At 38.4% G+C, this 23,454-nt stretch overlaps 2 protein-coding genes across 2 annotated transcripts; both read left to right on the top strand.

The window, feature by feature from the left end:
* The first annotated feature begins 3,565 nt into the window (after positions 1 to 3,565).
* Positions 3,566 to 17,112, top strand: tmtops3a (teleost multiple tissue opsin 3a). The gene is made up of 4 exons (XM_061725614.1): positions 3,566 to 3,977; positions 9,929 to 10,257; positions 16,552 to 16,785; positions 16,888 to 17,112. Exons 1-4 carry the CDS (start codon positions 3,566 to 3,568, stop codon positions 17,110 to 17,112), a joined length of 1,200 nt encoding a protein of 399 aa, XP_061581598.1.
* Positions 17,113 to 20,135: 3,023 nt separating this feature from the next.
* cd40lg (CD40 ligand) lies at positions 20,136 to 21,965 on the top strand. Its single transcript, XM_061726347.1, has 4 exons — positions 20,136 to 20,402; positions 20,871 to 20,898; positions 20,996 to 21,079; positions 21,179 to 21,965. The coding sequence occupies exons 1-4, from the start codon at positions 20,190 to 20,192 to the stop codon at positions 21,553 to 21,555; spliced, it is 702 nt and encodes a 233-aa protein (XP_061582331.1). The 5' UTR covers positions 20,136 to 20,189; the 3' UTR covers positions 21,556 to 21,965.
* The last annotated feature ends 1,489 nt before the right edge of the window (positions 21,966 to 23,454 follow it).

Raw genomic sequence — 23,454 nt, 5'->3', positions numbered from 1 at the left:
GTCTCTTTTTGGGAGTTGCATGAACAATTCAATATTATATGGAAATGTAAAATATATCTGAATAATTAAGCATTTTTTTTCAACAGTGGGAATATGTTAAGAGAAACAAATCCAATAGCTTTTTTGTTGGTTTCAGTAAAAGTGCTTGTTCTCCCGCTTCAAAATGTACGTATCCTTGGTTTCTTGCCCACAGGGTGAGTCAGTTACATGAGCAATGTTTGAGAGGCTACTTTTTAACACCAAAATTTATATTATTCACACTTACTCAAAAAAAGAGCAAGAGGAAGAAAAAAATGTTTTGAGAACTATATTTATTAAATGTGTTTACATTAAGCAAAGTAATTCTCATTTTACCATTGTCAGAACTGAAGAGAACTAAAAAGAAAGGCACTGTAAAACCCAGAGATTACCAAAAAAGAAAAATCTGATCTAGAAGTAACTAAGAAAACCACAAAAGAAGCAAGACAAACAAGACAACAGAAGCTGACAAAAACTGGATAAAGGGAGACTCACACTACAAGTTTAGACAATTACAATGGGCTTTCAAAATCAAACAGGAGATAAAGCTTGCCACAGAACAGATGTCACAACAACAAAAGAGCACAAGTATACCAATGCCAATCAGCACTGACAAAATCATGAAATATGTAATAACATGTAATAATGTAATAATACATTTAAAATAATCGATATGTCTAGATGCTTGAGATTTGCCGGGAAATTGTTCTGTGATGCCATATTATGGAATAGATTATAACTCCCCATTCACTGAGCTAATTTGATCCCCTTCTGTAGCACCTTTATTCTGCCCTGCTATGCTGTGTGGTGGAAATGTGTAGTATTTGGTTCTCTGGCTTTTACACTTTTCTACACCTTGGATGGTTGTTAAAAAAAGACCTAATCAGGGAGAAATGAGTGCTATAAAAATGAGAGTGTTTGAAAATGTTGAAAAGTTGCAATAAGGGTACAAGGCCGACTTAAACTCCATGCAGAGAAAGAAGTCTGTCTTAAGGAAATTGAGAGATGTTCCAGTAATCGGGCCAGCTTTTAGATAGAGCAGCCATGTGGCAAGTAGGCTAAAGAAACAATGGAAGAAAAAAATACTGCTGGGTTTTAACCACAAGTTGGAGACATAAAGACTGCCTGGACTAGCTGTATTACAATCTTTGTAACTTCTTATGGCACATTATCGACTCAGCAAAGCCTGCTGCCATGCTTAGCAAGCAGGTGAAGTCTCCACCTGCTGAAACTGTGTTGTCATCTCCTTATCATACTAAAGCTAACTAGCATCTACCCACTCCAGCCAGTACTGACTGGAAAACTGAGGCCAGCCTCCCTTTTTTAATTGTCATTTATTCAGCACCATCATTTATTCTCCACATCTGCATAAACAATCCATAAGACATTAAAGACTTGTTACTAACTGTGGACTGCAAAGACACAGAAATAACAGTCTTCAGATTGCATAACCCCTATAATGTGTTTAGAAAGCATACATTGGGGAGGGGATTTTGCATCTTCATGGAATCATTGTGTGGAGGATTGAGGCAACATTTTAAGTATCCATGGGGCGGCTGGATCAGTGGGTGAAGAAAGTCATCATCCAGTTGAAGAATGAATCCCTGGTCTGATTCACAGCCCTGCCCGCCACTTCTCAAATTGTCCTTGAGTACTGAATCCCACACTGCCTTCCAGTTCATTGTAAAGTGTTTTGTAGAAACTACAAAAGAGTTAAACTAACCATTTTTTTCACTGACACAACAAATTAAAACAAAATAATGAGGCTTTTGAATAAAATCCTTAGCTCTTTAAATGCAAAAGAAGTACCAATATCTATGGAGTTTGTTATTTCCTTCTACAATAGACAGAAGATTGGCATGTGGTGTGTAGGAGAAACAAACATTGTGCATTTCTCTGCTAGACAAACATAAAAATAGACACAAACTGACTGGAAACAACAATCATTCATTTATTAACATTCTGGCTGATCTAAGACCCATATTTAGGAGAGAGGGCAAAGAATACAGTGGGTTACAGTTTGAGTGGAGTACTGTTAGCTGAGTTTTTAACAACCCAGTGATGCTGCCTGCAGAGGAAGCAGAATGAGCATTGGATATACATGGTTGCTTCCTGCTGGTTCTAGATACCACATAAAGGCTCACAGAACCCTCCCTGTTGTCAAAGGGGGGTATGGCACAAAGTCCACGAGCTACTTAAACTCATCTGAATAGGATGAAAAACTGAACTGCCTTAAAATATATTGTAAAAAAAGATTGTATTATTGTGTGGAGAGAAGAACATACAAAAGACTTACACGTATTGTAAGTTCCTTAGAGGTGAAAGTCTTTTGTCTGCCTTTGAACATAGGCAGACAAATAGGGAGGTAATAAGGAGCCGTCTAGCATGGAATGCACATATGAATAGAAAACACATCTTAGCTAAAAATCCAAAAAAACGTATTCCTGGAGATGGGTCGGGCAGGAGTAATGCCCCCCAAATGCCACCTTCAAATGAGAAAATTCGAAAGCCGGATGTAATAGGATGTAACAAATGAAATAAAATAAAAATTCAAAAGTTTTGCAAAGTTTCTTGAAATTCATTTTTTAGCTGTTGGAAAAGAACTTCAAATTGGGTGGCAACTACTTTAATGTAGGGGACTGTAATCAAAAGGACAATGATACAAATATTGTGCTTGATCTACTTAAAATAAATAAGTCAACATTTTGCATGAGATTATTATGTAGATCAATAAATACTAGTCTTTGTATAAACTACTTAATTTTTTGTATGTAAATAATACATTTTGCAAGTACAGTCAACTTAATTGTGTTAAGTTTACTTTATGTATCAAAATTAACTTGCAAAAATTAAGTTGACTTTACTTGCAAATGAATTTTGTACATACTAAAAATTAAGTAGTTTATACAAAGAATAGTCTTTCTGTATCTACAAAAAAATCTCATGCGAAAAAGTTGCCTTCATTTTTTTAAAGCAGATCCAGCAAGATATTTTTTACCGTGGTGTTCTACTTAAACAAATAAATCATGTTTCATCCAAACATTGGTCAATCTGCCCAATAGATTAAAATTGTTAAAGGAAAAGTAAATACAACAAGATCATTGCTTGTTGTTTGTGTGTAAATGAAAAGATTGCCTGGGATTACATAAACACTGCTTGTTAAGTAGAAAATGCACAATGTCTTGTTTTTTGAACAAATGCAGATTACGTTCAAAACTAGATGTATTCATGTAAAGCAACAAACTTCATTTTTAATTGTTAATATCACAGATTTAAATATGTTATATTTACATGCGCTTAGATATATTTTTTCCAGTGTAACAGGTGTACTACGAGTAAGGAAGTGTTTGTGTGTGGAAGAGTGAGGGGGTGGGGGGTTGCATTACAGGGGTGCAGGTATAAAGAAGTGCACTGGGCACACTCAATTCTCTTCACACTCCAATAACTGAGTTATATCGCGGGCTTGTACAAGACTTTGTGTCTTCAGCTCCTCTTCAGCTCTATTTTATTTCCTTTTTCTTTAGTTTTTTTTTCTCCCCCCACTGCTATGGTGGTCTACTTACGCGGCTGCAATAATTCCAGCACTGTGGACAGTTCCCTCTCCGGTTCCCTCTCCAGTTCCCTCTCCGGCCCCAGCCCCGGCTCCGCCGCCGCCCTGCGGGGCTCCGCCGGCCCCCACAGCCCCGACGGGCTGAGCAGGACCGGCCACACGGCCGTGGCGGTCTGCCTGGGCTTCATCCTAGTGGCGGGGATCCTCAGCAACTTTCTCACGCTGCTCGTCTTCGTCAAGTTCCGCTCCCTGTGGACGCCCATCAACCTCATCCTGTTGAACATCAGCCTGAGCGACATCCTCGTGTGCGTGTTCGGGACGCCGTTCAGCTTCGCGGCGAGTCTGCACGGTCGCTGGCTCATCGGGGAGCACGGCTGCAAGTGGTACGGCTTTGCCAACTCCCTGTTCGGTGAGTTTTTCTGCAACTTTTGGTTACTTTCTGTTTCATTTGCAGCACAAGAAGTTCATAAAGTCCAATCGCATCTTGAATAATGTCCACCTTATCCGGATAAAAGATACATGCATCAATACATTGCACTTTTTTTGAGACACTAGTATTTATCTTAAAAAACAACCAAATGAGTAAATGAATTGCACTTTCCCTGCACTGGGGGGCATTTCTAACATTTCACTGAATGAATGAATGAATGAATGAATGAATGAATGAATGAATGAATGAATGAATGAATGAATGAATGAATGAATGAATGAGTTTTATTTTTGTGACACCAGAAAACATAAAATCATCAATATACAATATCACACTCACTTAATTGGGAGATACACAATGTACACCAGAAAAACAAAATAAATAAATCAAATTAAAAAATAAATAAATAAAATAAAAATACTTAATATTTCTTTCTCCCCAACAAAAATTGATATTTTCACATATGTGTTACTTTTCTTCGTGTATCCCACACTTTCCCACTGAAATAATGTGAGACAGTATTCACATGGATATATCCTGTTAACTCAATACTCTCATTCAGTTTTGAGTTAATGTACTCTTTTACAGTAATGTCCAGAAGTTTTCTTATCATTATGATGATGATGATGATGATGATGATGATGATGATGATTTTTTTTTTTTTTTTAAAGATGATGATGATGATGATGATGATGATGAGGATGATGATGATGATGATGATGATGATGATGATGATGCTTTTACACACCAACACAGAAGATTTGAAATAATAGATTAAAGATGTGATTAAGTGTAAACCTTCAGCTTCAATTTAAGAGTTTTCACAAAAATATGGTATTTAATATTTAGGAGTTAAAATCATTTCAGGCAAAGCACCTCAATGTTCTGGGACCCAAAAATTTGGGCAAAATGACAATTGTCAATACTGTAAAGATAGTTATTAAAGAAGAACCTCTGCTGTCAGTGACAGCCGGAAGTGTGGAGCCCATGGACATCATCAAAGCCTGAGTCAACTGTGTGGAGACACTTTTAACAGCCTCTTTAGCAGCCTCGCTGCTTGTTTGTTGGCTTTTCAGTCTTCAGTTTGGTCTTCAGTAACTGAAAAATATACCATGCTGAGTTAAGAACAGATGACTGATTTGGCAATTACAGAAGCTACAATTTCTTAACCTTTAAAAAGTCTTTAGTTTCATTCACAGTATGTTTACGGTCATTGGGCATCTGCAGAAGTGCAGACTTCCAGGCTGAATGTGAGCAGAGAGTACAGCCACACATCAGAATTCATCTTGTTAATTCTGGAAGCAATCTCACCATTAAACACCAGTGAGCCGTATCTATCAACAACCTTGTGTCCATTCCATAACACAGCTTCTGTGTTTATATGATACAGTATAGCTCATGAGCCGTGTCTTCCCTCTCCCATATGTTTCTCTTCCCATCATTCTGATGTGGGTTTAACTTGGTTTCATCGAAGAATCTTAATCCAGAACATGAGAGGTTTTTCTAGATGTTTTCTAGCAAAGTTTTATCTGGCTGATGTTCTTGAATGTGATCAGGTTTTCACCTTCTTTTAAACCCTCACTATATATATTTGTGAAGGCGTCTTTTTGATTTTATTTTCGTTTTTTTCCATGTAGCAAACTCCTAGGTCTTCACGTCCATAGCTCCAGTCAGTCAGCTGCCACATGCCATCTCAGTATCTGACATTAGCTCCAGAGCTTTTGTCCACTTCATTTATCTTGTAGTAATGAGGGAATGTGGACCCGACCTGGACATTTAATTTCGCCTCAGTCAAATGTCCAAATGTTTTAGAAATGGAAGTACCTTATTAGAATAGCTGTGATGGCAAATGCCGTATTTTTGTGAAATGTTTCAAATGAAAGCTGAAGGTCTATACGTTAACTCTTATTTAAATTGTATTATTTCAAATTCATTGTATTGTATTAAAAGGACAAAATCATAAAATCTTTGTCATTTTCCAACTGTAAATGGTAAGCTGGAAAATTAGGAGGAAATTAAAATGTGAATCACCTTCTATCTGCAAAACCTTCATTATTAGCTCAGAATTTCATTCATTGTTCTTAAGTTTTAAAGGAGACAAAAGAATATCTAAGGCAAGTCAAGAATTGCTCTCTGAAACTGTCTATGACAGCTCCACCTACGATTATATGACTTTTCAAATACTCAAAAAGTAGGTTCTCTTCAAAGCAAGTGTCTTAGGATCTAGAAATTGAGGCTCTGGTGCTCATACATCCACATGCTTTTAATTTCTATTGTCCAAAGTCGCAGTTAATGTTATTAAAGGGAAATATGACTGATAGTGGATAACCTGAAGAGTAGAAAAATATTCAGGTATAACAAAGAAAAAGCAAAGCAAATGTCTTTAAGCAACTGCAAGAAGGCTTGACTGACACAGGAAACGTGGGGGCAACCTTCCACTGAGTAGTGGTGATGCACAAAACAGGATCTAAATGGTAGGGCAACTACAAGCAAACCTTAGGTGTGACCTTATCACTAACGTCAGAATCAAATGTATGTAAAACAACCCCTACACGCCACTGTCATTTTAGTCCAAACCCAAAAATGTTTATTATTTATTAACCTTTACTGAAAGAAATTCTTGAGATTTGAAATCTCCTCTCCAAGACTGTCCTGGCCAAAATTGGCAGCGGTTAAGAACACAAGAGTTACAAACACATTTAAGAACACTAATATAGATATAAAATATGTACATAAGCACCCCAGAAACAACAACAATGTCCAAGATGGCCTATTTAAAGTTCTAAAATTGCCATTTATTTTAGACCATTAAAGGTTTCAAAGGTCATTCATGACTGACGGTGATCAGTCATAACATCGACTGCCAGATGCGGTTGCATATAGAATATTTAAATCATGTTTAAAATCATGTAATGAGACCAGTTCCTTCAGGTTCAAGTGAATTATAGAGCTGATTCCAAGTTTAGGGAGAAGCACACCTGAATTTCTTTTCCCCGTCTCAGTTCAGACTTTGGGTACAGCTAAAACAAATAAGCACTGGGACCATAACTTCCAGCACCTTTTCCTAGCTTAAGTCTACATGTAGTTGAAAGAATACCCAGAATAGCTTTGTAAATAAGTACATACCAGTGTGTAAGTCTACGCGAGGACAAAGCAGACTCTCCAACCTGACCGTACAAAGTACAGTGATGAGTAACAGGTCTGAGTTTAGAGATGAACCTCAAAGCTTTCATGGTAGACTGTATGCAGTGAGTGCAGACATTGTGAGGATGCATGCATATGTAATGCACTTAACATTACCATATTCCAATACAGACACGTAAGTAACAGAGACAAGTCTCTTTTTGGCTTCAAAAGGAAGACAACACTTGAATAAAAGGCTCAATTTCAATTTAAGTTTTTCAGGCAATTGTTCAACATGCAACAGAAAAATGAGAGCATCCTCAATCCAAATCCTAATGTATCTATAATGTGAAACCAGCACAATCTCCTTAAAAAGTAGTGATAGATGTGATAGAAGGTGGATTGAACATCAGCATAATAGTGTAATCTAGCAAAAAACTGTTTTTTACAAAATGTCATTTTTGCTTATAATTTTTATCCTGATGAAACGGTAAGATATTTCATATACAGTATTATAAATGTATATTATAAATAACATTGGTATATTTTTCATATAAAAGCACAGGTGTTTATTGAACAGAAGACCTGTGAATGGAGATTCAGGTTTTGCATCATGGGGCAGCCATGTGAGTTGCAAACATGGCATGGATAGAAAAAAGGATATGTCTGGGAATTTTTGATGCAATGAGCAGAGTGAGTCCTCCTTAAAGTGGCCTGCCTTGAGCCTAACTAAAAGTTTGTAGCTTAATTAACATACCGTGTGACTAAACGTGTGTCACCTGTGATCCGCCTGGAAGAGCGAGATGGTGCTCTTGAATAGAAAACAGAAAGAACCTAAAAACTATATAGCTATAATTTATCATCTTTGAGATCTGCAGTGTAAAGTGCCATCCTTCACAGCACATATCCCACTTAACATTCTAATGTGTGTTGGCTCCAGAGCCTTCAGTAACCTTTTCATTTAAAATCCGATATGAAATATTCAATTTGACCAGTGGGATCTAAACTTTTGCATTAGCCAGCGTGATGTGCCATAGAAACTCAATGGCAGTGACTCATATTGCTCATTGCTCATCTTGTGACAAGGTGAGGGTCTTAGAGTATGTCACTACATGTATTTAGTTAAGGTCTGGTGCTCTGGCTTCCTCTTCTTTGTTTCTTTTTCCAGCTAAAAAACAGCCCTAGATACACCACAACACACGCACGCACGCACGCACGCACACACGCACGCACGCACGCACGCACACACACACACAGACAAAGGCAGAAGGTCTTTGGAGGGTAGTAAAAGCTTTAATCACAGTTCCGCTATACTAAGTTTAGAGATTCCTTGAAAATGTGTTTGCTGTCAGTTGTACAAAAGAAAATCTTGTGTAACCTCACCATCCTATTGACGTGCCACACTTAATTCATAACATGCACTATCTCTGCTGGCAGGCAGATGACATTAAAGGAAATGTGTGAAAGCACTAATTGGAAAGCCCTGTGGATGTGGACTTTCACAACTTGGAGTAAAGACTAACACCTTCTTGCTCTCAACAAGTATATTAATGTGAAGCAAAACTACAGTATTAAAGCTTGTTCACAGTGTGTTAGCTTTTTATAACATCTATTCTCTATTTTGACAAATTATAGTTTAACACACACTGGAGGAAAAGTCATTAATGTACAGGACACATCTGCACTCACCCTCAGTATCCATTAGGCTGTAATGACTTTACACACAGAATAATACATGCAGAATAAATGAGTGATAATTTAAATGATCATTCAACAAGAGGCTGTAGAATGAAATCCGAGAGGAAATCATATTTAAAAAAGTCTTCTGTCTGTTTAAAACAATGTTTGAATTGATGAGAAAAAAGAGTTGCGTGTTTAAATAATCCCACTTCTATCATCCTGGCAGTAAACTAAGAAAAGCCTTTTGTGAGATGAAAACAATTCTGTTAAATGCTTTTGGTAACACTACAGTATTTTAACCATTATGCTGCAACCTCCTTCACAATTTTGATTTTCTCCAGTAATTTCTTTCCCAAACTGAACTGAAGACTGTTTTCTTTTAACTTCTTCCACAAAAATCGCACTACCACTCCTTTTATACATCCTGTTTTAAATATTCCTACACCTTGTTCAATTTTTAATGTCATAATTCTTTACTGTTCTTTTGAATAGGATTTTGTTGCTTTTTTTAACACCATAATGTGTCTTTTTATCTATTGATCCATAGTCTATACTATTATTCCAATATTCCTATTTAGGCTCAAGGGGGTACGGAGCCCCTCAGGTGACATTTGAAAAAAATAAAATAATCATGGCCACGCATTAATAACTCGTGGCCACGAGTTAATATCTCGTGGCCACGCATTAATTATCTCGTGGCAACGCATTGATTATCTCGTGGCCAGGATTTATTAATGCGTGCCAACGCATTATTTTATTTTTTTTCAAAGGGGGTATCTTTTTATGTTCAATTTATTTTTTGATGCTGTTTTTTCTTCACGTTTTATTTTTTTTGATGCCCATTGTACCGCTGCTTTTCTGATGCCCATTGTATAACAAAAAAAAAGAATTGCTTTGACAATGTAATGCATTTTTTCCAATAAATTAATTTTATACAAATTACCTTAATACTTATATGAAGGCTACAGGTATTTTCTCTACTATTCTGTACTTAATTTAATCAAAATGATCAGCAGTTTATGTGACCGGAGTCACTTCATAGTAAAATGGGAAGCATCCTCACAAGGATTAAAGCAGACGTGGTGTCTGATTACACTCTTTCATTTTCTCCTCTGTTTCTCCATCAGGGATCGTCTCCCTGGTGTCGCTGTCTGTTCTTTCCTATGAGCGCTACGTCACCGTGCTGCATCACTCCCAGGTCGACATCTCGGACTTCAGGAAGGCCTGGCTGTGCGTCGGCGGTTCCTGGCTCTACTCGCTCTTCTGGACGTTGCCACCCTTCCTGGGTTGGAGCAGTTATGGGCTGGAGGGCCCCGGTACCAGTTGCTCCGTCCAGTGGCATCTCCGCTCTCCCATCAGTGTCTCATATGTGTTGTGTCTCTTCATCTTCTGTCTGCTCTTGCCCCTTCTACTCATGGTCTACTGTTATGGACGGATCCTGGTTGCCATCAGGGGGGTGAGTTTAATTTTCCCAACAACTAACTAACAAGATACATTGGCATACATCATTTTGAACCTCTCGGTTAATATATCTATAACAAAATTGAATATCTTATGAAACTTTTGTTTCAATTTTGAAGATTAAGAATGCCTCAGAGAAATGCTATAGGCCGCTGTTATTCTCTAGCATCCTCTCTTTTATCAAGTATCACAGAAATAGTAACACTTTTTGCAGATCATTTTAACCAGCTCTTCCCCCAAAAGGGTTGTAATTCTGTGGTTCATTTGAACTTTATCAATCTTTGAAACTTGTTTCCAAACTGCATTAGGCTCTACTGGATGCTAATTTGAAATCTTTCTTGTGGTTCATTTGGAAATTGTTTTCTGGTGGGTCTTCATTTGCACAGCCGTGGCAGCAGAGCAGAACAGTAGCAACACTGTAGACATTAACTGAAGGAAAAAGGTACAAAAGTAGTCACAGCAAAGTTACAAAATCAATACAGAATGTATTATAAAGACAAGTTTGTCCACCGGAGCAATAAAAACAAGAACCTCGGCACAACTTTTTCAATAAGTCAAAGTAGGGTGAAAATATATCCATAGCAGATTCAGAGACGGTCAACAAGGTCGAGGTTCAGCACAGATATAATCAAGAATAAATCCACCGGTTCTCAGAGACAGACACTGGGAAAAACCACAAAGGCAGTGAAACAAACAGAGTTAAAGCTGCAAGATGAGGAGCAATAACCTGGAAGAAGAGCACCAAAAGAGCAAGAGCTTAAATGCTGTCAGGGATAATAGAGCTGTAGAGGGATGCGGATGCAGGAAAATGAGTTGAGCAACATGGAAGGAGGGACACAGATGAGTAGATGGATCTGGGAAAAACAGAGAGGACAATGATTTAATAAAGTTCATTTTGTCCATGGATTTACAATTTAATTTGCTAATTCGTTTTGTCGGACATGAAGGCGAAAGGAATTGCCGAAACATGTCAGGTAATTAAACATTTCTTGTCCGCCAAAAAGAATTAGCAAATTAAACAGAGAGGACAAGATGAGAAGGAACAAAGAAAATCAAAATGACGTAAAACCAGATTGTAATGTTCCCTGACCCTACAGAGTCCCCGATATCATCTTCAATGTGTTTCGGTATAAAACAGGACTTTGGTGTGTCTGTTTAAAAAAAGGACACAAAAAAAAAAGTGTAGTCTTCTAACCTTAGCTGTTAATGTTGATTGATATCGCTTGATTCAAGTTCCAGATAGAGAAAAGGCTACCTGAAAAGGTTTCCCAATTTTTTTATAGCTTTCTTTTTTAGATCTTGTGGACATCTATTAAACTAAGCTTATAGGAGCCCAGCAGGAACTATCAGCAGGCTTGAAAGTATCATTAACATTTAGTTTTAATTAAAGCTTTTGAAATTCACATCACTTGATCTTTTCTGGCAATGGCAGTAAAAACAAAAGGCAGTCCGGAAAATATATTTAAGATTACTCATGTGGGTGAATACGGGCAGGGTCACCATGGAAACTGCGGACAAGCCCACATGGGACCCAAACTGTATTTGAAGCTGTTTAACCCTTATGGGTCCCGCATATAAAATGCTGGTTTATCTGTGCCTTGGGGTGCTTAAACTTTTGCAAGCCAGTCTTCTTTGTGTTTTTGACTCTAACATTTGACAGAATAATACCCAATAGTTATTCCTCTCCATAAATATGTAATTATGCCTCATTCATGTATAAGAGAAGAGGAACACCGCTAGATAATAATACAAGTAAGCCCTCGGAAAACAGACTGCAGCTTAGAATCAAAGTGACAGTACTTGTGCTCATTGTGTTCCAGTTTGCATGTTTTGCATACTGTTTCAAACCATTTCCACTCTGAAGGTCACAGAGCTTCTTTACAGAGTTGGGTTTATTGAAATCCATCTTCCCCTTTCTTAGTCATCAGTGAGTTGCTCATTGTTTCTTGCCATTGTCCTTGTGTCCATTGTCCCTGTGTTTTGAAGGTGATCTCAAGGCTCATCAAGCACTAACATCCCTGAAGGCAGCGGCCTGTGTTTACAATCTGAGAATCAATTTGCTGAGAGGGAAAGGGAGCAGTGTTTTCAAGGGAGTGTGGCTGTGCTCCGTTGAATGACTCATGCTCGTCACTGTGGAGCTTATATAAACCTGCCAGTCATACATATAATTGGTAATTAAGAGCTTCCAGTTGTTTCTCCACAGTCTTTGCTTCCACTTCTCCCATGACTCAATCACCTAACAAGGTATTTATAGATCTTGGAAGCAATTGGTTGCCATTGGATACCAGCTGTTACATAAGCATCTTTTTTAAACTAGGTGAACCCAAAGGACTCAGAGCAGAAGAAGGGATTTTGTGGACTTTATTTACTATATTGGCGAATCAAGACTCAGCTCTGCAACACACAAGAGTCTTAATGTGGGCTTTTCTTAGAACCAACGAGTTCTGGTGAACCCCCCGCTGGTGAAACCCCCGCTGGTGCCTCAGCAGTAACATAAAGGAGCGATGATACCCACGTCAACAGGATCCATGTACGTCAGGCTTAGACTTCCCCCCTCTCCAGAAGAGACAGACGGCTGCATTCACCTTGCTATCAAAAAGCTGCCTCTTCTAACACTCACATACAAGATTTACCGTCACATAGAATTCTTGAATTAACAACACTTTTATGGCACATTAGAAAAATTAAACACATTTGTACGGTTTTAACATGGCAAAGTTTCAATTTCAATTTCAATTTATTTATTTTGATAGGGACAGTGTACATCAGGCAACATTTTCTTTTAATAAAATAAAATAAAATGTAGATGCACCCAGATTGCAGCCATAGGCTGATTTACATCGGTAGTCCCCTGCCAGATGTAATCAGCGAAAGTCATAATAACAACATTAATAATCACAAAAAGTCAACAATATAACACACATAACATGGCATATGCATAAAAATGACGATAAAACCTGTGCAGGGGGAATGGATGGTTTGTGAACTAAAGTGCTGTAGTGCTATGTTGTATCTGCTGTAAAACATGATAAATAGTAATAAATAGTTAAATAGTTGAACATTACAGTGCTGTCAGTACATGAATATGGTACATGCACAAAAAAAAAAAAAAAAAAAAAAAAGTTTGGTGTATAAAGTACAGTGTTTTTTTTCGCTGCAGTACAATTTTATATCCTTCATGACTCACTGTAGGCTGGGAACAATTACAGCTTAATCATGCTGGTTTCATCATGATTTCATTTTATTCTCCAATTTTGTATATTTGAGTGGAAAAGATGATACAATGATAATGCAATAACAACCATATTTTTCTCATTGTGATTCATTAATTTAAAGTCACAAATCAAAAAGAGTTGGGCCAATGTCTTTGTGTTCATTTAATTTAAGTTGCTAACATATATTCATTTTCCCATTAAAGGCCAGAAACACATCCAAATGCTGCCATGTAGGCAGTCTAAGGCTGTTAAGGAAGTAAAAGAAAATGGTAAAAAAAAAACCTAAAACATCACTTTAAAAGGTGATTGTCAAAGGGGTGGTTCTTAAAGGTTTGGTACTACAAGAACCAAAGTCCCCAAGGAAATACTTTAGTTCCGTTCTTCGAGGGTGAGCAGCGCTTAGTAACCCACAAACAAAACAGGGGTGCAGCAACAAACATTTATTGCGTAAAGACTGTTATAAAATCAAGGGTGGGGAAAATGTCACTTAAAATGGGAGAAATGTTTCTTAAAATGGCCAATCCTTAAAAGGTTAAAAAATGAACAGTCACAGTCATTCCGTTCCGGGCTCACTGTCCTCTAGCACCCCCTCTGGAAGCATCGGCAGTCCGGCCCACGCCAACAGGGATCCCCAGTCCGAGTCCGCCGGGGGCTCCCCAACCACCTAGGCCCCCGTGGGCCTCAGTCCATTCTCAGTCCATTCTCAGTCCATCCCCACAGCTTGAATGTTTGTCTCAAATATCTAGGGGGAAGCGAACCCTCCCCTGGTCCACCATTGGTCTGGGGGGGGCCGCCTGCAGTGGTTCATTGGCCACTGCAGCTGTCAGTCAGGATCCGGTTCCTGCCTTGATAGTGTTCAGCTGTGTCTAATCAACTCAAAAAAAAAGCTTATTGCATGCCAAACTCAAAACACAGAAACAGTTACGTTTCAAACAACAATAACTAAACAAAGCAACAAAAACATGCATGCAAATAAAATGTTTAACACAATAACATAATAAACAAACAATTAAACACAGCCTGGCACTCAGCATGACATGATATCTATGGAAAGGATCCTGCTTCTTCCTGTTATTGACTAATAGTAGAAGAGCTGGACCAAGAAGGGCCGCCCTCCTCATTTGCATAATGAGGCAGAAATAATAATAATAATAATAATAATAATAATAATAATAATAATAGATTTTATTTATAGAGCACTTTTCATTCAAAGAATCTCAGAGTGCTTACAAGATTAAAACAAGTTAAAAACAGGTACAAATTTAAAAACTCAGAGACGGATGCATAGCGTAAAGTAAAAAGAGGAGACCACAGAAAGTAAAAACAAGGAATGCATGTACAGGGAAAAGGAAAAACAAAATATTTACATGTCTTCAAGAAAAGGAAAAACAAAATATACATATTTCTGCTTTTATTTTTAATTATGTCAATTAATGTAAATCAATTTTGGTCCTCCATAGATATCAACAGGCAGTTTGAATGGTATCTGGTACATCTGGCAACATCCATGAAATTCTTAGTCACTGAGAAGAGAATGTTATTCAGATAATCTCTACTTTGTCAACAAATACAAGACAATTTCTGTAATGTTAAATAAAAAACAATGTCTGCCAAATAAAGATTTGAGGGGATTCACGTATTTCTCATACAGTGCAGAATATCATTAAATGACTTAAGAAACTTAAAGGAATTATCCAAATGTCGAAATATACTACCAATAAGTTTCAAGGTAACCAAAAACACCTGGCCTGAAAAGCCTTTTGTAAAGTTTTTCATTACTGCTAACTGTAGTCAGAGTGACTCCAGTATGTCCCTCTGCAAAGGAAAGATGGGATGATGATTGTTCATTGCTTGAAGCTTATTGGAGCTGAAGTGCAGTCACTCAGAAATGTCTGCTGCTCGCCAGTAGATTTTACAAGAGCGAGGATCATCAAGAGAGAGCAGTGTGTTATGACACAATGTGTTATGACACAGTCCCCCAAGGAGAGATGAACTCGAGTGTGTCAAAGGTGTGAAGTAATATAACAGAAAGGGCAGTGGGTCTCCTGTGAAAGGCTTCAATCATATGGCAGAGATGCTCATTTATTTATGAAGCCTGATGATGAGCATCACAGTGGGTAATTACAACACAGGAGACCACAACAATCAATACGGAGAAGGAGACTGTCACCACAGACCAGAAGGGATGCATCAGTTCCTTTGTTATATGTCACAGCTAACTTTGGCAAATCCCATCAGGAGAAGCCAAATGAACCAGAGTAGAGCATGTAGTATAGCCATACTGATTTTACTTTAATCTTTAAAATATTTTATCAGCAATTTATTTGTGGTTATTTTAATGTTGCCAATTCTTAGTCTTTCTGAGAATTACAAGATTAAAACAAGTCACAACACAACGTGTCATTCACATGACATCACCTTTGGTTTTCCAATGGCCAATACATTTTTGTTTATTTCTTTTAATTAAAGGGATGCTCTATCAGTCTTATCAGCCTATTGATTATTCTTTTGATGGATGGCAAGTTCAGATTAGTTTATTTTATTAACATTAAACATTAAAAAAGTTACATTTTACAGTATACAGAAAATTTTAGTTAATGCAGGTAACATACAGTACGTCTTAGCAGCTATATACTAACACAATCCCAAAACAGGAAAAGAAGGAGACAATATGGAAAAATAGAAAAAAATAAAGAAATCCATATTTATTACATTTATTTTTACTTTAATTTAATCGCAGATGGTCAGAATCAAAGATATTTCATATGTTGTCTCAACATACCTTAATTTTTATATTTCAGATCTGCAGCACATTACATTATTAGAAATGTTGCATGAGCCTAAAGGAGAAAAAATATATACGTCAAAGAGTTATGATACAACATCTAGAATAAAATGTGAAAAAGAAAATTCTTCCTAATGTGTGTTTTCTGCACTCTTCCAACTTCTAATACGTCAAATAATTAGTATTAGCCTAAGTAGTAATAAGTAATTAACAGAAAACTGGGAAAAATCCTTTTCTCCATCTTCAGAGAGTCTCTACCTGCTACCTGTCTCCTCTTTCATGTCTCCAGGTGGGTAAGGTCAATCTGCTGGCAGCTCAGCGCAGAGAGCAGCGCATCCTGGTCATGGTGTTGTTCATGGTGTCCTGCTACATGCTGTGCTGGATGCCTTATGGCATCGTGGCGCTGATGGCCACCTTCGGCCCATCTGGACTGGTCAGTCCCATGGGTAGCGTGGTGCCTTCCATTCTGGCCAAGTTCAGCACCGTTGTCAACCCGGTTATCTACGTGTTCTTCAACAACCAGGTGAGAGCTGAGGGCAGAGTTCTGACAGCGGTCATCCACAGAGGACAATCCTTGCATACCGTCTCACCGGCACTGACTATTCTTTGTGTTGTGCCTGTTCAGTTTTACAGATGCTTTGTGGCTTTTGTGAAGTGCAGCAGGGATCCCCACTTTGTTCCATCTGAGGAACACCCGACTCCAAGAACCCCGCTGTCAGATACAGTCCACGTTCGGAGACGGACCTCGCTCAACTCTTCTAAACCTCAAGTCCTCAGCAGCAGCAGAAGCCCCGCCACCTGCAGCCTTCACAATGACCGACACGTTCTGTTTGTTCACTACACTCCATGAAAACTTCAGGCTTTTCTTCCAAATTCCTGAGAAAGTTCAAACTTTGTTTTTCTTTCTGGTTTGCACAAAGTGCAGCTGAATGAGAATTATTTGCTTTTTATCCACTCAAACCCCTGCCCTTGCTTTCAGAGAAGAATATTTCTGTCTACTGTTTAAAGCTTGAATGTAAATACCTTCCACCTCTGCGTCCAAGCTCATCATCCTTCTGTTGCTACCAAAGCTTGAAAGTCTGTGAACACTTGAATTTACTCCTGCATTATTATTACATCCAAAAGTGGGAGCTGTTGCAGGAGTGGACTGAAAAATGTCTTAAAAGCTTTGCCGAAACATTTAGTTTCAAACAAGGCTGCATACACATACAAACAAATGTTTGGAATGAATCATTTAAAACACGAATGTATTTAATGCACTCCTCATGTATCGTTGAACATGTTCATCCAGATGCATTAAAATTATTTTTTTTAAAAGCAAAACGAGTTCCATCATGATTTGCCCAGAACTGAAAGCCATCCCAATTTCCTTCATCAGTTACGAGTTCCAGAGAATAAAGTACTATTAACGCACCCTGAGATCCTCTGGTGGGTCATTCCTGGCCATTCCTTGGTCCAACTTAAAGACCAAGGGTGACCGGGCCTTTTCTGTTTTAGCCCCTCGCTTATGGAATGACCTGCCGGAGGAGATCAGGGTAGCTAACACACTGTCTTCTTTTAAGTCACTTTTAAAAACTCACTATTTTAGACTTGCGTTTAACTGATTGTGTTATTTGTCTGTTTTTATCTCTCAATTGTGTCTTAATATTCTACCAATTGTTTGTTTCCTGTTTTTAATTGCATGTAAAGCACTTTGTGACTTGTTTTGGAAAAGTGCTCTATAAATAAAGGTATTATTATTAAAGCAGTGTAACGTAGTTGAAGGAGAACAGAAATAACCACTCAAGAGATAATGGTTCAGGAATGACATCAACGTGACATGCCTCTTGTAAAACATTGACTGTTGGCTGCTGAGTTAAGATGGAAAAGCAGAATATGAACAGATGATGTGTTATTGAGGTTTAGTTTTCTCAGGATTTATAGATGTGCAATGATGATACCGTGTATCCACACTTAAGAATATTTTCAACCACTAGAGGAAGCTGCTGTAAAAGATGTCTGCATGAAAGATGGGACTTGGGTGTGCAATATTCTTTCAGCACTTTTCATAGTACTTATGCAACATAAAGTAATTTACAAGATAAAAGCCATAAAAGACAATAAAAACACTTCAAATCACCATGATCAACAATTGTTATCTAAACGGGTATGTGTCTGTAGACGTAAATATTCACATACATTCGTTTTCATACATAAAAACTGTCGGACTTCATTGGAGACCCACAGCTTCCATTTCCCTCCACTACAGTCCCCTCTTGCACCTCAATCTTGGATCTTAATACAGCCCCCTCGTCATCTCCTCACACATCAGAAAGACCTGAAACCCCACTGGGTGAAGAGCTAGCTGGGGAGGCTAAACAAGAAGTGGTGGTGCAGCAGGATACGGTGGCATCGCGGTTAGCACTGCTGCCTCAGCACAGCAAGAAAGTTTTGGTTTTGAATCTGGCAGAGTTTGTGTGTGGAGTTTGCATGTTTTCCCCTTTGCTTTTGATCAAATTGTCTGCTATGTTATGTAGAAGAAGGCGGCAGGAACCACTTGAACTTTAGGTTCCAGTGCTGTGAAAGGCATCGTACATTGTTGAAGTATCAAAGAAATCTCATCAGTCTGCCCTTAGCAACTATCGAGCGCATTCCTTATCACCACACGTCATTAATATCTTGGGGAGACTGTTATTTGTCATCTTAGGTAAGGACCACCAACAGTTTCTTATCATCATGGGTTTGGAGCTGAGGATGCCACCGTACACCTACTTTCTGGGCTGAAAAAGTATTGAAAGGATCATCTCCTTTGATTTCTCCAATGTGTTTAATACAATTGAATCAGTTGATATGTAAAATACTCTAAGACACAGGTTGAAGCTTCAACAATTACCTGGAAAATGGACTAATTGACAGAGCAGAGCAGATGGCCAGCAGCACAAGAGTGCCACAGCAGACCATAATCTCACCGCTTCTCTTCACTCCGTACATACTCAGATGACTGTGCAGTTATGTTGCGTTAGCGGCAGGAGTCTGAGCACAGAAAACTGGCGGACCGCTTTATGGTATGCTGGGAGAACAGTTTCTTATATCTTATATCAGAGTGAGGCAAAGAAGATAATTGTTGATTTAAGGAGAACTAGGAACAAGCTAGGGGAGAGCGGACCTCGGGCCATCGCCGCAGCAACTGGAGCCCACAAAACTCTCTCATGTAAGCAGTGCAGCAATGCCACATGAAAAATGTTTCACTACAGCCTGTGGGTTTATAAAAACAAATGCAGACCAATCTACTAGCACAAACAGCTCATTTCAAAACTTCTGTGGCAACAATCAAAGATGGATAGACTCATCGAAGGATCATGGACTTTACCCCTTTCAACTGAAATCCACTGAATTCTGCAAACCTTCAAGAGACCTACCTGGAATTTGATCACGATATCCTCTTGTCTTCATGTTCAGTTGTTAGGCCATTATTTCACTGCTCAGCGATGGTTCTTTGGTCGGTCACCTTTTCTTTTGCGTTTACTGAACTATTGGACTCATGAATTTACTAGGTTTCATATGCACAGGTTGAGTTCATGTAGAAATGATGACAGCATCAAAGCTGGACATAAAAAAAAGCAATGAGCCCTCAAAATATTGCATTATTGGTACGCTCTGTTTCCTTCTATAAATATAACCATCAGGTTTCATGTCATAGCATTCTATAAACAACATGTGGGGTGTTGGTTTTAGTAACTAGCAGAAAGTCACACACTATATCACACTTTGCAACACCTACCTGCTGGCAAGGAAGTGCAGTCACCAAAGGTCACAGATCATATAGTGCTCAGAGCTTCCAGGAAGTAAGGAGGAGATAAACTCAGTTGCTTGAGAGAGCACTTGCTCACAAGCTCATGGGAAGTGATGAGCATCAGGCTCTTCTAGCTTTCACTACTCCTCTGCACCATGATCAACACGTACCAGACGAGCATGGCCCCGCCACCGGTGCCTCCGCGCGCCGGCAGGTCCCAGCCGATCCTCATCCCGGCCACACTTCCATCGCGGGGCCACAGCAAGCCCCTCATTCGCTTCTTGCTGGGTGCGGTGATGCTGCACTTTCTGCTTTCTGTTGGAGGATTCATCTTTTTGTATTACTACAACGAAAAACCGGCTTTTCCTGTAAGTAATTCAAATGCACATAGAGTGATTTTTGAACTTGCGGTTTAAAGTTAATGCTTAAAATAAATTATAATTTAAAAAAAAAATAATATTGCACTTGAAATTAGGCATAAAAAATATACTGAAGAAAAATTATAGTGGGCTATGTTTTCATTATTAGATCATTTTATTTTTACTCTATAAATATAAGATATTGTGAATCACATATGAATTAATATATTAGATATCAGTCTACTTCCTCTTTTGATGTTTTGCACTTTAAAGTACACTTATTGATAAAAGCAAAGAAATGCTCTTAAGCAAAAAATACTTTTAATATCAGTCTCAGTCTATTCTTCCAGATTAGCATTATTGTGACTGATGTGCATATGATAAATTATGTCCATATGTAAATCATTTTGTGTAAATGTATATTTTATATACTGTATTTTTGATGTTCTACTTTCTTTTCATCATTCATCGTTCTAGAGAAGCGGTGCCACTGCTGCCAGAATAGGTTCGTTTATTTCCCTTATTTGATTCATACATTGAGTAAAACAGGAGGAAAAAGTCATCATTTCATTCATGTCAATGATTTATGTTCTCTCTTCCAGCTGGTCGTCCCCAAATGCCAGAACAGGAAACATCCGACAGACCCTTGGCTCACATGATAGCTAAGAACGCTACAAGCAGAAAACGTAAAAAGAAAATCTAAGAAATTAAGAAAAATTAAATTTTCAAAAATGAAGTATACTCTTCAGAAATGTTTGCTTAGACCTTTTCTTCTGTCCTTCCAGCGGGCAATCTAGAGTGGAACAGGAGCCACTCGGTTTTTACGAACATCAACACTTTCCACAACAGCTGGGTGACCATCCTGGAGCCGGGCAGCTACTATGTCTACTCCAGCGTGACCTTCTCCAAAGGCGACGCCAAGGTCCCACTAGTCAGCTGGGTCCAGCTGAGGAAGAGCGAGAGCGCCAGGGAGAAGGTTGTGATGAAGGCCTACTGCAGCCTCAGCAGCTTCAGCTCTGAGTCCAACCCTCACATGTGCACGGCCACACGGGGGGAGGTGATCATGCTGGAGGCAGGAAACCAGCTCAGCGTCTACGTGCAAGACCTCTCGCTTATAGACTACGCCGAAGGTGCAACAACCTTTGGGATGTATAAACTGTAGGACTCCTGCGTGAGCACGTGCATGGACCTAAGCGGAGGACAGGAAACTACTGAAGTGAATGGACCTGGATTTATATCTACAGAGAACACAAAAGTCTTTTCTGTGGATTTGAGAGACACAAACCAACTAAAACTATAATTTATTAAATCATAGATTTTTTTTTGAATGTTTGATATTTATTAATGTGAAGTGGATTGTATTACTGACTTTTAAGATATATATATATATATATTTAATCAAAAATGCCATATTCTCCCCTTTATTGTCTTGCATCTGCCCGGTTCCAAAGGTTACGTAGAGTACGTAGACACAAACTACAACACTGGGACTCAAACACCACCTGACTGATGGTTTTTAGTGTTGGTGTTGGATTATAACACTGCAGCATTTATGAATACACTCAACCAGCAAGGATCATTTAATTTTGAAAGAACACTTGGATTGGTGTTAATGAAATGAGGGTTGAAAAAAAGCACTTTCTTTGTGATTAAGATGAAAATCCAAAAGTCTCATTAGTATCACAACAAAATCAGCTAGAGAAACCTTAATGTCTTACATTTTAAATCTTAATTTTTCCCAAATGTCCCGTCCCCCCCAAACGTTTGTTCAGAAAATCTAACTTTTATCATCTACTGCGAAGTGCAAACCTGCTTTGTATTCAGCACACATTTCACAAAGCCAGACAAATGGGGACCCACTCAAAATGTACAGTTTACCACTTGAGAAGGGCTACTTTTGATTCTTCCACCTTTGATTTTCAGTTTCCATTTAACCACAGGCGGATGAGTCATCTGGATATGCAACTTGTGAAAATGACTGTTAATCTGTCAGCGGTGAAGCAGGTTGAACTGATACTTGTTATCATCTTGAAGAACATCCATTGTGATTGATGGCATCTTGGACACAGCTTTCATGTGCCATTTAAAACTTGGCCAAAAAATTTTCAAAACCAATATTACTGTTTAGTGTTAAATGCAAAGTGTTCTGGATTTATGTCGATTTACTTAAAATCCAAATCCTGCTAAATGCTTGTGCAACACCCTGTTTTTTGCTTTCCTGTTCCTGACAAGTCTTTGCTCCTAACTTATGGTTTAAATACTGTACTTTATGAGTAATGGTAGACTTTCTCCTCCCAAACCATAAAGAGAAAAAAAAGGGGAAAAAAAAGCAGAGCGAAGAGAGTGAAGTGTACGTTTGCACCTCTGACACTCATACTGGGGTACAACAGCATGGAAAGTGTGAATCTGTGTAGATGCAGAGGCAGTGCACGCTTACAGGATGTTATCTATTCTAGTCATTCCTTCCACCCTTTAAATGGTTTCTTGGCAGCAAACCTGAACAACCTACAAAGTCCCGCACCGCGTACTTCGAATACAGCGCGGAAAAGCCTGAACATGTGGATTTCCAGCATGAATGAGGGAACATTCCTTTTTCCATCTCACCTGATTGAAACTCGGGTCATAACCGAAATCATCTTATTATATTAAACTTTTAATAAAAGAATGATCATACCAAGTACAGGGTATCTTGAAAAACAAAAAGAAACAAAAAAAACATAACAATACTTGCAACAACAGCAACAATTGCATAGAATGATCTTTCAAAAACAACAACACACAGTGGTATGGGGATATAATTTCACATGAAGTTTACCTTTTTTTTTTTTAAATCAGTAAGTGCTTAGTGAAGCTTTTGGGTCTTTCAAATTACAGTGTAAGATGCTTGACGAAAACAGATTTTACAGAAAAACAGCCATAATATTCAACTCTGTGCTAATGTGTGATGAGATTCCAACTTTGTGTGAAGGAGCGGTGATGCTGAGGAGAGTCTGCGTGCTGACTGGGCGATCAGAGAGGACGAACAGTTGAAGATGAGCACCAAAGCAAGCATTAACCTTGC

The sequence above is a fragment of the Cololabis saira genome, chromosome 7, assembly GCF_033807715.1.
Source record: "Cololabis saira isolate AMF1-May2022 chromosome 7, fColSai1.1, whole genome shotgun sequence".
Lineage (NCBI taxonomy): Eukaryota > Metazoa > Chordata > Actinopteri > Beloniformes > Belonidae > Cololabis > Cololabis saira.
The sequence above is the reverse complement of the archived record's forward strand: the minus strand, read 5'-3'. Positions and strand labels throughout refer to the sequence as shown.